Source organism: Aulonocara sp. 'chitande type north' Nkhata Bay, linkage group LG13 (assembly GCF_057382095.1).
Source record: "Aulonocara sp. 'chitande type north' Nkhata Bay isolate Kocher_YH1m ecotype deep benthic linkage group LG13, A_spYH_male_GT1.1, whole genome shotgun sequence".
Classification (NCBI taxonomy): Eukaryota; Metazoa; Chordata; class Actinopteri; order Cichliformes; family Cichlidae; genus Aulonocara; species Aulonocara sp. 'chitande type north' Nkhata Bay.
The window spans coordinates 12,368,687-12,385,007 of NC_141356.1; the positions used below are offsets into that span (position 1 = coordinate 12,368,687).

The 16,321-nt window shown below is 37.6% G+C and overlaps 1 protein-coding gene across 1 annotated transcript; it reads left to right on the forward strand.

The window, feature by feature from the left end:
• The first annotated feature begins 7,715 nt into the window (after positions 1 to 7,715).
• LOC147315760 (uncharacterized) lies at positions 7,716 to 13,764 on the forward strand. Its single transcript, XM_086258748.1, has 3 exons — positions 7,716 to 7,869; positions 12,352 to 12,527; positions 12,651 to 13,764. The coding sequence occupies exons 1-3, from the start codon at positions 7,801 to 7,803 to the stop codon at positions 13,159 to 13,161; spliced, it is 756 nt and encodes a 251-aa protein (XP_086114874.1). The 5' UTR covers positions 7,716 to 7,800; the 3' UTR covers positions 13,162 to 13,764.
• The last annotated feature ends 2,557 nt before the right edge of the window (positions 13,765 to 16,321 follow it).

The following is a 16,321-nucleotide window of genomic DNA, read 5'->3' on the forward strand; positions in this document are numbered from 1 at the left end:
GAGAGATCTTTTACTTTGTGGTCATCTTACATCAGTAGTTTTATGGACAAAAACCAGCAGGTCATTCAGTGTTCCCTTAGTGCTAATGTGTCAGAGATGTTGGTGTGCTATAACTGAAGTAATGTTGTTAAGTCCTTAAAGTCATATTCTTTTATTGTCATGACTGTATTTGAAGCTATTTTTATTTTTGTATGATACCTGATTTTTATGGAATATGGCTGAAGTAAACTAAAGCCTAAAATACTTAGTCAGTCATTTGTTTAATAGTAATTTAACATTATATAATTCACATATAGAACTATGAATTGTGATTTTAAATGGTTTAAAAGCAGGTAGAATAGCATATGTAGGCAAGTATGTTTCTCCTCTTTTTATCAAGAAGCAAAAACAAAAAGGAAAAAAAAAAGAAACAGGGCAGGCTTCGGTCCCCACCAACGCCGAAACCAAATCTACACCCTTGCTATGGAGCACTGCTCTCACATGGATTTAACACTTTCTCTCTTCCACACAGTCCTCATTTCTCGTGTGCTTTACAATCCTGAATATTACAGCAGGAAGGCAGTACAGCCAGGGAACACCCTGTGACGTCACACTCTGGACTGGCACACGATGGCAGAAAAGTTCTTAAAGTAGTAAACACTTATTTATTAAACAACACAGTAATATGTCAGATTTTGAAAGCAGGGTATAAATGATTTTCATGTCCACTTTAAAAGGAGACCTGCCAAAGCAGTAATCAGACTCATATGATCAGCGGCTTATGCAACGCAGCTCCGTCGGTGCTCTGACCTGGTATGAGCGCGAGTGTCCGTCACGCGTGGCTGGGTTAAAATACTGCGTCCGCTGAGACATCAGTGGCTTCGTTAAATAGCACTATTTTATTTGCTCCTAAGAAAATCAGTTTGGCTCAGATTAAAGTTTCAGCACATAGTTGTACAGTAGGTGGATATTGAAAGCCTCCAGCCTGTCCAGAGATGATTATTCTATTCTGAGCTCAGCTGTCTATTAGAATTTTTGGAGTTAATTAAAATTAGAAAAAAAAATCAAATTCACATCTGATTTGTGTTCTTTTGTTTTTGTTCAATAAGCAGATGTCGGTGTTTCGATCATGTTACGTTGAGATGTAAAATGCTTGTTAGAAACTATGAAACACATTGTGCTGACTTCTGGGTGTTAGAAGACAATTAATAATGCTCATGAATAAGACTAAAGGCAAGAAGGTGTCCTTTATAACTAAACATGTTAATAGTACCACTAGAGTTTATAACATAGCGCGTGTATTTCAGTAATAGCCTGTATATTTCAGTGTAGTGATGTGCAGTTCTTACCAGTTTGTCGTTCGAACGTCAACACGAGTCGAGATTTCCGAGGAAACAGCTCACGTTGACGTTAGTTCTGATACTCCCTAACTTAAGTTATCCAAGTTGACTTAAGTCAAGTCAGATAATTCTTTTGTAATGAAAACGTAAACACTCGCCGGGAGTTACCGCAGTGTCAGCTGTTTAATTCACACAGCGTGTGCAGTAACCATGGTAACAACGGACACTGAGTGGAGGATCGATGCAGGTCAGATTTTGGGAAATATCCCTCATATCTCTGAAACTAAAAAACGGTCGTTCATCAGCTGTGCTGATAGTTTTCCAGCAGGACAGCTGAGAGAAGAAAAACTCAAACTGTCGGAGCAGGTTTGATCGTTCAGGTTTAAAATCAGCTGGAAGCTCCACGTTTTCACAGCAAGTGGCTCTGTTCAGGAGAAATATGTTTTATATGTGCACCATGTGAAGCCTGCTGTACTAAAATCACTGAATGAAGAACAAACAGTGCGTCGCTGTTAAGGAAAATGTTCTAAAACACTTCTTCAGTAAAGACTCAGAGAGGAGAAACACACAGAACTTCTTGCTAGCAAGGGCAGCCTCCAGACTGAGACTCGCGCTAAGAAACTGCCCCGGTCTTTATTTATACTTCAGTGAGCGTTTGTTCTTTACATTGGAATGTGGAGGTGTACGTGTGTGTGTGTGTTGCTGATCAAAGGGTCATATAACATGAAAGCACAAAAGGTACATCCTTGGTCAGGAAGAGGGTAATCTCCCCCTCACCCTAGATGGTTCACCCTAGATAACACTGTGAGGAAGTCCAGCAGTTAAAACACTTAGACTAGAACAGACGTAGCTACGTTAAAACAATAAAACAATAAAACAAGGTACGAACTCTCATGCTCCCAGGACGTGGGGGTGCATTCCTGGAGTGCACACCAAGCCTGCAGCCTGTTAGAGATCACACACAATTGATTATATGCCTCTAAGTATACATGGCTGAATATTTCCTAATACAAATAACTACATGCAGTATTCTATCATATGCAAACTTATATCACTAAAAGATTATACTGACTACTAAATACAATTTTCCATTGACAGTTGCATTGTCGCAAGAACATGCATGTATTTATTAAATGTATAAATGTTATGATATTTGATTCTAATCTGCTGCTGAGTCTCTGACGCTGATGGAAACGCAACAAACAGAACACAGAGCAAGAACACCTGTCTAACCAATCACATTCATTCCACTTTGTGACAAACTGATGTCACGGCGGGGTGCGCCGGTGTGTAAAGAAAACAGGACCCAAAAGCAGATGAGGACGAGGAGTTGAAGTTTGAACAGAAAAAGTGATCCTTTATTAGATGACGGCAGAAGTAAACCAGGAAACCAAAGTAAACTGACAAGACACTAAGAAACAAAATACTAAACGGTACTGCGACCAAAAACTATAACTATGACTAACGTGGAAATACCAGACGCCAACTAGGCCTATGACTGAGGTGAGGTAAACAGACGACCCGACAATGGCATGCAGAAAACAAAGGACTTAAATACACACATGAGGTGATCAGGGGAAGTGGAGACACATGAGGAAACAGCTGACTAACATGAACCTAATGACAGGAGCAGTGAAGCTAAATACAAAGAACCAAGAACACACGACTCCTTCCAAAATAAAACAGGAAGCATAATGAAACGCAGACATGACAACCAGAACTTGACAACGTAAGACACAGACATGAAACACATGAAGAGCAGGGGAGACTTAACATGGGTTGGAAACATGAGGGGGAATTAATAAGAACTAAAATCACCTAGACATGGTAACAAATGAACTTAGAAAACCTGAAGGGCTTAACATAAACTATAAACATCAAAATGAACTCATACTCAAAACACTGGGTCATAAGACCCAGGACCGTGACAACTGAAGCACTCACCTCTCATCATCGGGTTTCTTCCTTCAGTTTAACCTCCTAAGACCCAAACTCTTTCATGGCAGCATTTTTAAATTCTCTTTGCTATTTGAGCTGTTTGGGACCTGATGAATATAAAAACAAAGAATTTACAGATTTTGTTTTTTTTTTACCTGATTTTATCTCTGACAAAAATAAGATCAACATATGAGGACATTTGTTTTAAACTTCAATGGAACATTTGCAGTATATTGTCCTTATAAGTGGTTATCAGGCCCTTGTAGAGTAAAATTTTGTATTTTGGTCTAGACATCCCAAAATGTGATGTCCACATATGTGGACAGCAGGTCCTAAGAGGTTAAGTGCCCATGTGAAGAAATATTTAGGTCTAAAAACTAAGGTCAGTAATGTGTTTGGAAATTACGTTCTATAAATCATTAATACTGCTCTTTGTAAAATGTGTAATTCTTTAACTATTGACAAAAAGTCACAGCATCACTTCAAGGAAATATCACAGTTCTTCATAATTTTCTGAGCCAAAATACAAAATGATTGTGTATGAAATGTGTATGAAACGTCTCATATATTTTAACAATAGGAACTAGAGTACCTGTTTTTTTAATGTTTTGCATAATTTGATTTCTGCTTTGTATCACTTTTTTCTACTGCTGGTGAGAAGCAGTCGTCTGCTTAGACGTGAGAAAACTGGTGTAATTTTTAGGCTTTCATATCCTATTTCTGTTTCACATCTCAGAGGCCACACTTTCCTACTGAAGATAACAATCTTTAAAAAAAACTATGTCATCAATCAGGCATTTGCTGCCACTTCAGCTACTGCTGTGTCTGTGGGTTTTAATGTGGTGTAAACAGGAAGAATAGGTTTGTAAGGAGCTCATGAAGTTAAAAACATGACTTCAAAAAGTTAGGCTAAATCTGTATATGCTCCATTTGTTTCAGATTATTTCCATTTGTGGATCGATTCAATTCACAACTGCTGTTCTAGTGAGTATTTCTATGTAACGGAGAGAAAAAAGGACACTCTGTCCCATGTTTTCTTCCTCCAACCCTGGCAGCAAACTCTGTTCAGTATACAAGGAAATATGAGATGTGGAAGATAAAAATGTTTTAGTGCTAATAATTACATCTATGAAACTACCAGTATTTCAAGTTTTGTTAGCAGATTCTGTACTTGTCTGAATCAGCCGTCTGGTCTGGTGCTGTAAGCACAAGTGAAAGGTAAGAAAATGTGCTGTCACTAATTATCACCTATACTGTACAAAGATGGATAGTTTCTGCAATAAATATAAAAAATTAAATAACAATCATTGACTATTTCACGAAATCACATTTGCTTTCATATAACCAAATAGTTTTAGTTTGTGTTCACTAAAAATCAAATAAATAGACTCCATGTGTCGGTATTGCAGCAGAATTAATGAGTAACCTAATTCTTATTGTATAGAAGATTTATCTAATGATACTAGAATACCTGCTTATATGCTTGTTTTGATTTTCTACACAAGTCTGTGGTTGTGACTTCTTGAATAAGCCATCAGCTGGACCTTCACACCACTGAAGATTATGATAATTAACTGTATAAGAAGGATGGAGTAGCTCCTTGTCATGAAAAAGATCTGTCATGTCCTTAAGAAACAGGAAAAATACACCAAAGGCCTGACACAGAGCTTTTACACATGCATCTGTCTCAATCCATCTCCTGTTCACTGATCCCTCATCAGAAATGGTCTCAGTGGGAGGATGGATGTGAAGAAGCCGTTCTTTATTAAGGATACAGGCTAGGCTTCTGCAGTTAAACAAGAACTGTTATGAATATCAGTGGCAACAGCTCTGAATCTGAATTAAAATTTGGGGGATTGAACTGTCATCAGTGGGTTTGTTTGTTTGTTTTTTTGCATGACAATGATCCCAAACACACTGCCAATGAGATGAAAGTATGAACAGAAAATCACACAGAGTCATGGACGGACCTCTGCAGACTCCAGACCTCAATATTATTGAAGCAGTGTGACAAAGAAATAGGAAAAAAACACAGCAACCAAGAAAGGGCTTTGATATGTAATCCAAGATCTCTGGAGTAAAACTTCTGAAGATTACTTAAAGAAACAGCAAAAGATTTTGCCCAAAAGAGTTCCAACAGTCCTAAGAATAAAGGTGGTGACACCAAATGTTGCCTTTCCAGCTCATTAGAAACTCTGTTTGCCCTATGAACTGCATTGTACATAGCATTGTGCTGCCCCTTTAAGGCAGGTATGATAATTTGGCTGTGTTTTTTGTACCAGCAGACTTGCCGTAGTTCTTTTCCACTAAAAACAGCCTTAAAGCTAAACTGTTGTTTTTTCTACTCTTTGTTTATTTGTTCCTGCTGAGCCTGAGAGAGCAAACGCCTGTAAGGAGTTGTTTCTATCTTTTCCGCGACAGGTTTGTGTAACAGTTTCGAGTTTTGCGTGAGAAGTCTCAGTGGGAGAATGACTGTGAAGAAGCCTTTCTTAAAGAAGGCAAACAGGGATAAACGGCTGGGCTATTCCAAATTACACAAGAACTAGACTGAAAATCAGTGGTCAGATGGAGTGATGAGTCCAAATTGAAAATTTTTGGTACAGAAATATTCTGAATAAAGGTGATGACATTAAATAGAGCCTTTCAAAATTATTAGAATTGTGCAGACTCTGTTTTTGCCTTATGTACTCTCATGGATCTCCAGTACTCCTCTGCGTTTCTGCCAGTACTCTCTGTCTCGCTCCATCCTTGGGCTCTTTCTCTTCCTCTCATTCGCTCATGGTGTGTGTCTCTGGATAACCACCTTTCAGTGGTGGGGTCTTCCTGGATATCCGCCCACCTCCTGGCACACCTGGGATAATCAAGCTCACCTGGTGGTCATCACCCAGTCTGCTGGCAGCCTACTTAAGCTGGAAGCAAACCTTCATTCTTTGCCTGAGTGGTGCACTGCCAGTGTTAGTGCACCTCTCTGTCTGGTCAGTCTGTTGCATCTCAGAAAATTGTTAATCTCACTGTGCAAAAGCCTGGATGCTTCCCTGCAGTGGTGTTCATGTGTGAGAGAGATTAGTGAGCAAATTTTTGTGTCTGTGTGGATTAAACCCCAGAGACTTGCATTCACCAACAGACCCACTACCTGAAGACAGTTTTTGTAACTAGTTAAACAGCTACGTCCACTGTAAATAAACTCACTGCTTTCCTGTGCTTGCTGTTTTTGTATGTAGCTAATGTATGTTTTCTACATGTTTGTAATAAATCACTCCAGCTTTTTCTATTTGCCAATAAAAATATCAAGAAATGAAGGATGACTCAAAATCCTGTGAAAACATGCCAAATAATCAACATCAGAGATAAAAACCTTTTATGTAACAAAGGTTATTTTTCCTTTATGTTATTTTCGGTTCCTAATGGCTGTGTTACTTTTAGCAACAGCAGTACTGGAGAATGTTCACAACAAAATCATGATTTGTGTTTATTAGTTTGGCTGACTGCTGCTGGCTTCATGTTCATGGGCTGCTGTGAGTACGAGGTTTGTAAAGTAGGTCACCACAGCTTCCTTGTTTAAGACAAACTCATCACATTACAGATTTTACCCACTGGTTCAGCTGGAAGCAGCCCTGAGACAAGTAAGGCCAAAGTTTACACTTATTCATATTTTCTCTACATGAAAACGAGGATAGTTATGAAGAAACTGACTCATAACTAGAACAGCTGAATAACTACTGAAGTTGTGGTACTAACTTCTTTTCCTTTGTTCTTGTCGTGCACTTCTGTTTCAGTGTAGCTAATGTAAATGTGTGTGCTGGTAATGTCTTAAGTTTATTTTATATTATTTGATGGAGACCTGATGACAGATCAGTCATTTGTGTTCACATCTTTATATAAAATAGCAGTAAATACAACAGGTGATCCTGGTGAACACAAAATAACAAAATAGTTACCCATAGAATGCATCCAGTTCATTCAGTACACATACATATTAGACTCCAATGAATGTTCAAAGTTAAGCCTTTAAGGAGTTTACAAAAATTTTTTAAAAAAACCTGCAAAGTTGGATTTTTGGGGGGTTTTTACTGTTTTTGGTGTGTTGGAACATTTTTTGAGGAATTTCTGAATAAATTTTATTCACAATCATAGATTTAATAACATAACAACATGTTTAAATTTTAATTTGTGCAAATAAAATTTTTATAGACAGTTCTGTACATCTAACAAAATCTGACCAAAATCAGTTAAGTTTCAATCAAGTGCTATCAAACTGGTTTTAAGCCGGTTTTTCTTCATCTCAGCTTTATTTTACAGACGTGTCCCTGTCGGCACAAGTTGAGGCTCTTTCATGTTTTTACTTTCAGCTAAGCAGAAGTTGCTTCTTCTTAACTAATGTCATTAATAATTTCATGTCTAAATAATTACACTAATACTCTGCTGTGTTTTCCTTTACTTGCTATGCCATAAAGTGTTTTACAGAGGAAGAGGTCCTCTTAGATTCATATACAACAACCCCATCATAGAAAATGATCAAGAAGAGCGTTATGTCCTTGAAGTGATGATGTGGATCAACATGTGTGTCTGCCTTCCTTTGACCATACTGATCATCTACTGTGTGTTTTATGCAGTAAGTAAATAATAATTAATATTTATACATTTTTTTATGAGTCTGTGAGTATTTGAATGATTTTAAGATTTAGAAGAAAGAAAGAAAAACACTGGTAGCATTTGTAATTATTTGAATTCATCATCATGAAAATGAAATCATTAGCTCCATCCTCACACATAATCAAGCTTACCGAATGATTTAAAAGGTGTTTGAGTTACACCATATGGGTTCTTCTTACTTCAAAAGTATTAAGTATTAGGAGAATGAGTATGTATACTAGCAAGAATGGCCAATTTATATATATATATATATATATATATATATATATATATATACATATATATATATATATATATATATATATATATATATATATGTGTGTGTATGTATATATATATATGTGTATATATATATATATATAAAAAAAAACACCCAGCACGCCCCTGCGGGCGGTTTATCCTTCAAGCTCGGGTCCTCTACCAGAGGCCTGGGAGCTTGAGGGTCCTGCGCAGTATCTTAGCTGTTCCCAGGACTGCACTCTTCTGGACAGAGATCTCCGATGTTTTTCCCGGGATCTGCTGGAGCCACTCGCCTAGCTTGGGAGTCACCGCACCTAGTGCTCCGATTACCACGGGGACCACTGTTACCTTCACCCTCCACATCCTCTCGAGCTCTTCTCTGAGCCCTTGGTATTTCTCCAGCTTCTCGTGTTCCTTCTTCCTGATATTGCTGTCATTCGGAACCGCTACATCGATCACTACGGCCGTCTTCTTCTGTTTGTCTACCACCACTATGTCCGGTTGGTTAGCCACCACCATATATATATATATATACACGTATATATATATATATATATATATATATATTAGAGATGGCACGATACCACTTTTTTATGTCCGATACCGATACCGATATCATAAATTTGGATATCTGCCGATACCGATATGAATCCGATATAGTGTTTTTTAATCAACAAAACTGTTTTTTAAAATATCTTGCTGCATTTTGCAAGTCTGCAAGTTCATACTCAAGTTTAAAACAACAACTACACTAAAGCTATTCTGTTATACCTGTATACAAAAAAAATATTTCATAGTTCAGCAATACTGATCAATCTAATAAACTTAGACCTACACCATCCTCCCTATTCTGGTATTTTAAAGAGTACTTAGCGTAAATATTAAGCAACCTAACTAATAGGGTTCCAACTCCCAGCAACAACAAAAATAAATAAATAAAAAATAGGGAACCACCCCTCACGCTCCACCTCATGATACTTAATCAACGTAATCAACCTTAATTTGATGCAGTGTGAAAAAAAATGCACAGAAATCAATTATTTTTCAAGAAATATTAAATAGATTCAACATCTTTCTTCAACAAAATTGCAGACTGCACAGATGGTACCTTCCCAAAGGAAAATGTACTATAGCTTACTAGGGTATATATATTAGACTTAATAGTCACTATATACAGTAATTGACTTCTATTCATTTTACATCAAATTAAAACTTTGGGTGTCAGATAATTATTTATTAAAAGCTAGACATTTTAAATGAGAATAAGAAAGAAAAGTATGTCTTTGTGCCCCCTTTTCCCAGTTAATGCCCTATCGGCCCCCCTGGCTAAACTTTGCTAGATCCGCCCCTGCACAGTTACCAGCCGTCAGCTACGTAGAAAAAGATCCTGGTGTAGAAAGTAATATTAAATAAATTCTAACAACAGCTTATCAAGCTTAAACGTGCTGCTGTTGTTCAGCCGCTGGTTTGCTCTTTCTGGCGCAAAGTGGACCAAAAACAAACAAGAGAGACGAACTCACAACAGAAAAGCCGATCAGCTGATCATTAGCAGTTTCAGATTGAAGTAGCAGCCGGAGAGCGAGAGGCAGTCGCTAGTTAAGCTTAACTGGGAATGCTTTACAAACATTCAGAGATGGACTTACACACTTGCTTTACTTCTCTCGGGGATAACTTTGTCGGAGATGAAATGCCAGGTTGCTAGCGAAGCTCCACATGCTATCCAGACCACCGACAGGTCCCGCATGCCACAGCTGCTCTATCACGTGATGCATACTGCTCCGACGTTCTGAGGCGAGTTACGGCGTGTTGCAAGTTTTGTGAGGTGCTTTCGTGATATTTAATGGATCGGATTACATTTTTTTATTTTTCTCCGATATCCGATCCAGTAATTTAGGTCAGTATCGGACCGATACCGATACGTAATATCGGATCGGTCCATCTCTAATATATATATAATTACAGTGCTCAGTGTTCCAACATTCGAAAGAAGGGACTGCTCTCACAGCTAGAGATTGACGAGGTACAACACAAATGCTACGGCAAGGAGGAGTCAGGACGCCAGGTCAGGGGGGAGATATCATCACCCCCACCCGAGATTGGGTACATAGCCCCAAGTGCGATAGGAGAAGGATCGTTGAGTGCGAGAGGAACTGACCTGAAAAATAGGATCATGGCCAAGCTTGAAACCTGGATCCCCCGTAGCCGGTTACCAAGATTACGTGAAGTACCCTCAGAAGGTCTGCTTGATGATGTTAATGCAGCACTACGGGCAATACCTACAACCACGATTACCGACACTAACAAGCTGATCTACAATACGGCAGCAGTGATCAGTGAGATGCTTGGCTACAAGTTGAACAGCCACAAGGGGCAGTACCCTCCATGGAGAAGGAGGCTAGAGGGCAAGATCAAAGTAGCACGGAGGGAGGTTAGCCAACTAACGGAGTTGCAGAAAGGTGCAACAAAGAAGGTGCCTAAGAAATACAGCAAGTTGTCCATACCTGAGGCCTTGGAAACTGCCAAGCAAAGACTCACAGCCTTGGCCAGCCGCTTGAGGATATATATATATATATATATATATATATATATATATATATATATATATATATATATGTGTATGTATATATATATATATATACACATACATACATACATACATACATACATACATATATATATATATATGTATACACACACACACACACACACACACACACACATACACATTTGTATATATATATGTACATGTGCGCGCGTTTGTGTACATATAAAAAGCACTGTTTTCGTCCGCTAGAGTGGGATTTTCACGGCATATTCTGCACCACATCATTTGTTTGAAGCCAGCTCACCTCCTGCAACCACTTTTCCGAGAATACGCGCTAGTTTTGCGATTCGGACTCCTGACATTTCTTTGAAAGTGGAGGGACACCAAAGTATTTGCTTAAAGGAGCTTGCTTCTTCAACATCTTTAAGAGTTCTAAACAAATGTCTGTCCTCCTCCAGAAAATCTGCAAACCATTTTTCCAAAAAATTAGCTACACCCAAATGAAAGAATTTAGAAAAATCAGTACAAGGAAGAGAAATTCACAGAGAAGAAGCAATGAGAGTAATTAAACAGCTGAATTTAGTCACTCGGTTTACGCTAAAAATATGGTTTAATCTGGTACAAAAATACAAACTGGAAAAAGAGCTCGGACTGCTTCAATGGATCGCTTATGATAAGGGTTTTTTCCCTTGTTCTATGGACCAAAGATTTAAACAGTGGATTCCTAATGGATTAACAGCGATATGTACACTAATTAAAGATAGGAATTCTATGAACTTCCAGGAGATTAAACAACAACATATGTAAAACTGAAGTGGCAGAGAGACTTGGGACTGAACATATTTGATGAGGAATGGTCACAAATCTGGAAAACACAGCAGTCAACAACATCATCATTACGTGCCTGAAGATTACATTGCTGGAAAAATGTAATTAGATTTTTTATGACACCCAGAATTAGGAACAAACACACTTCATTACCACAACCGTGTTGGAAAAGCTGTGGAGATGTAATTGTGAATCATTCCCATGTATTTTGGTTCTCTCCCAAGATCCGGAAATTTGAGGAAGATGTTCATTTAGTTATAGGTTAAAATTCTGGGTTATGCTGTATCTCAGTCTTGTACATTATTATGTCTTGGTGTCATTACAGGAAATGTGTTCAACAAAGATAGAGACATATTGAAAATTATGCTTGCAGCCTGTAAATTGGCAATCACAAGAAAATGTACAAGATAGACCCACCATCGCAGGATGAATAGATCAAAATTATAGATGAAATACAAATCATGGAACAATTGACTTACTCCCACTTTCAATACCATTGAAAGTGGGAGAAATGGACTGAGTACAAACTCGACAGGAAAAAGACCATCACACTGATAATGAGAAATAATCAAATTCTAGAAAAATGGTAACCCAACACGTTCTTTTTTTCACCTGGTTTATTTATTTATTTACCTACTTTTTATTTTATCATTTTATTCTTTCTTTTTATCTTCTGTTTGTTGTTATCCTCTACCCCCACTGTACAATGTTTAAAGAAAAACAATAAAAAGAAAGTTAAAAAAAGAAAGTAAAAAGAAAGATATAACATATGTGTGTGAAGGAGAGGAAATAAAGTGGAAATTTAATTTTAACATGTATTTCCTACAGGTGCAAAGAGTTAAGGTCCCCATCATCTCTTACACAAACCTCCTCATCTCACATCTAATCCAGATGTGTATAATGATTGCTTGGGTGGCGAGAGTGGAACGAAGCATCTGTGTTATGATTCACGTCTCATGTGCTATGGCCAGTCTTTACTTCAAGATGTGCATCGCTTTGGAAAGGTACTTCCATCTGTGTACTTGGATGTCTATGAATGTTGTTTTCTACTGGAAAGCATCATTATTGTCAGAAACATACCATTCTGTACTGTGATAATCATAATATGTTCGCATCCTGTGTTACAGATGTTTCTTCTTTGCCTACCCACTGTTGGACTGCCTCAGACAAACTAGGAGTTCTGTGCTGGTCTGTGTCCTGGTCTGGGCTTTTTGTATTGTCAGTGTTCCTCTTGCCATAATCTTAAAAGAATTTGTACGTTTAATTATTTATGCCCTCCTTCCTGCCCCTATGTCCATCTTCTGCTTAGCCTGGACTTTCACAGCCCTGCCTGCTGCCACCTCAGTGCCCACTGAAGACAAACGAAGAAGTCTGGGAACTTTGGTTCTGTTGTTCTTTAACTACTTTGTCATGATTCTTCCCACACTGATTTTTCCAATTTTAGATTTTTTAGCAGATATAAATTTATTCTGTCTTTTCATTCCAGTTTCAATCTTGTTTCTGCTTTGTCCTTTTGTGGACTTGATTTTGTTCCTTTTCATGCAAAAAGGATGCATAGACAAGCTGCTAGTCTGTCTGTGCTGCTGTATTATGAACATCACTGTATCAGATGTAGCAGCTGATTATCACTGTAACTGATGGTAACACGGAAAGGACAGCTGATGCAGTCAAAGTGAGTCAAATGTAGATAGAACAGAGAAAATAATCAAACAGCATCCTTTACAAATATTATTTAGTGTTGCCATCAACCAACAGATAAATACCAAGAATCTGAGCAGTACTGCTCTCAGCTGAAGTGGCTCTGGTTTTAGATTTCCAATTAATGTTGTATTTACTATATATATATATATTTTTTTATTTTTTTTATTTTTTATTTTTTGTATAAAATTGTATATTGCGATACAATAACCATTTTAGTACTGAGGTTGTGCTTGCTGGCTGATTACAGTTAATTTAGTAATGAAGTTTCTACACCACCACTATATTCGAATATTATTGTAAATAACTGGACTGAACAAACACACCAGCTGGTCATATGGATAGAGGTTTTGTACAGATGAATTGCATACATTTCAAGGGAAACATTATTATTAAATGCTTAAGAATTTAACAAAGGTACAAAGAATTGTTGTTGCTCTTTTTGCTGCTCTGCAGTGCATTGTTTTCTTCAATATTTTAAAGGTTTTCTGTATAATTATCTGGGTTTATAGTCAACTGGATTTTTCACTTTTTGTTAAACTTACCATCATTATTGTATTATATATCTTGCAATAATATTACTAATATTAATAACAACTTTACTGATAAGTTTGCAGTCTCATGTGATAGGTTGTGTTCGGCAGTCTCATCAAGTCTCTAAGATAAGATAAGATACGACTTCATTGATCACACGTTGGGGAAATTTGTGTGTACAGATAGCAGAAGAAAAATACAGACAAATAAAAAAGAAAGAAGATAATACACTATATACAACGGTAGCATACACAATATGTGATTATGGATATAAATTTAATTATTCTAAGGATTGCTCATCTCTGGGGTTATCAGCCACCTAAAGCAACCTCTAAGATATATATAATAATTTACTTGTACTACAAAATGAACATGCAGAAATATGTATAGAAAGACCTTAAACAGATTGCTTATTGGATATTGAAATTATACATGGTAGCACTTTCTATTACAGCTTGGTAATAAAGGTGAATAGTAGGATAACAAGGGGGAAACAACAGGGTAATAATGCGGTAATTTCTAAGTTATTACTATGCAACTACCAAAGTAATAACCATGTAATATCAAAATTCTCCTGACCATTTATCAATGGTCATGAGAATGAAGATTGGGGAAACCTGCAGTCAGCTGAGACTGAAGAAGTCACTTGGATAAGTGACAAAACGTTTCTCCCACTGAAAACGCTACGTCCAGATGAACTTTTGGTCCCAGAGAGGTACATTTTTCTCCAAAGCCTAATGAAGGGGGTTAACCTTGCAACTGCTCTAGGTAGGATATTTTATAGCACTTTAGTTTTAATCTTGCAGGCCTGCTAAAAAGGACAGATTATTAAATTTGCGTATCCAAAAATGTTGATCTCTCCATAGGGATTAAACCTGACAAGTTTTCTTTAAGTGCACTGTAAAAAATCTTAGGGACTGGTTTAGGCCATGGCTGAGTATAATTTTTTGCCTGGAAAGAGAAAGCAACCCAATACGGAGCCCCGCAGGGGACATGGGAGAAAAAAAAAATTAGGGAGAAAAAAAAAAATTAGGGAGAAAAAAAAAAAATTAAGACGGACTTTTGCGAGATCCCGAGTTTGTTTTGCGAGATCTCGCAAAACTCCAACAATGGCGGCCGCTACTTAGTTGTAATATTACTCTTTCTGGGTCACAAAATACACTCTTAAGATCTTTTGAGGCGTGAATGTAGTTGTGTAAACGTCAGATACCTGCTCGGTTTACAAGACATCACATATTTGCAAAAGTGGAGATCTGACACTCACTAGCTCGAAGCTAACGGGAGGTCGAGACCTACTACAGCCGGGAGGAACACCGCTTTCCCGGCACATCGTGCCTCGACCTCCCGGTCGGCTTCGAGCTGGCGGCCTCGGAAGAATGCGGGTAAAACTTTTGCGAGCTCTCGCAAAAGTCCGTCTTAATTTTTTTTTCTCCCTAATTATTTTTTTTTTCTCCCTAATCTTTTTTTTTTCTCCCATGTCCGCTGCGGGGCTCCGTGACCCAAAGCTAACTGCCAGGATTACATGTTTTTTACTGAAAAATACATTAGCCAGATCAAACATGTTGCAATATTCTGACCCTTTCTCAACCTCCACACCAAGTCAGTCGGCCTCAGTTTTTTCCTGGTTTTCCTTAACCTGATTTTCACGTGTCCCCACACTAAAAACAGTCTTCATTGTTCCTCTATGTTCTCTTCTCCCTCCTTGTTATCTTCTTCCTCCTGTCTGCTGTTGTCTTTCTCTCCCACATCCCGCAGCAGTTCATGGCTGTGACATCCCATACGGAAAAGATAGATATAAATCTTATAAAGTTTGTATCTGTCTTGTGTGAAACATGTATGAAAAGCATACAAGAGTGAAAACAGATACAAGATCCCTTGAAAAATTATATAAATGAAACTTGTATGTTTTGGATGCTTACTAAAACAATATATGAAAGTAATGAGAAAGTGGCCACTTTCATTAGTGGCCACTTATATGATTCACTATATGAAGTAGGCCACATCTTATGCAAGACTTATAAGTTTGTTCTATTTCTTTTCCGTATGGGATGTGCATTATCAGTGATACTTTTTTTTTTTACAGTTTTTCTTCAGCCTTGTCTTGTTTTTCAGTCTCTTCTGTTGAAACTTTACTCCATCTGTGGCAAATTTCAAACTCAGACAGTCTTTCTGAGTCCACTCAGACACAGTGATATTGCAGGTGAACTTCCCAGCTTGTGATTCTCCATCCACCATGCTGTTTAATGTGCAACTGCTCCCTTTAACGTTTAAGGCATTTTTCAAGAATTATCTTTCATAATTCTCAGAATGCATTCAGTTTCATTAATTGTTACTTATTTATTCTTATTCTTTATTCATACCTTTATTATTGTTTATCTATAAAGAGTGTTTGGTTTCTCTTTTTTTTTTCAAAAACAGGAAACTGGACTTTTTCTGTTTTAGGGTCTTTTAGGGTCTGGCCCACCAAAAAAAATGTAATAATACTAAAAGGGTTTTTAGTATTATTTCATATTTTTTCATTCTACTTTATTTATTTTGTGTCCCCTAGGGGCAGCTGGTGACCTGC

Bases quoted from the DNA above. Each gene is read 5' to 3' on its own strand.
- LOC147315760 (XM_086258748.1), top strand. From the start codon at position 7,801: ATGATGTGGATCAACATGTGTGTCTGCCTTCCTTTGACCATACTGATC. The intron at 7,870-12,351 runs GTAAGTAAATAA...TATTTCCTACAG, and splicing joins TCTACTGTGTGTTTTATGCA to GTGCAAAGAGTTAAGGTCCC. The intron at 12,528-12,650 runs GTACTTCCATCT...CCTGTGTTACAG, and splicing joins ATGTGCATCGCTTTGGAAAG to ATGTTTCTTCTTTGCCTACC.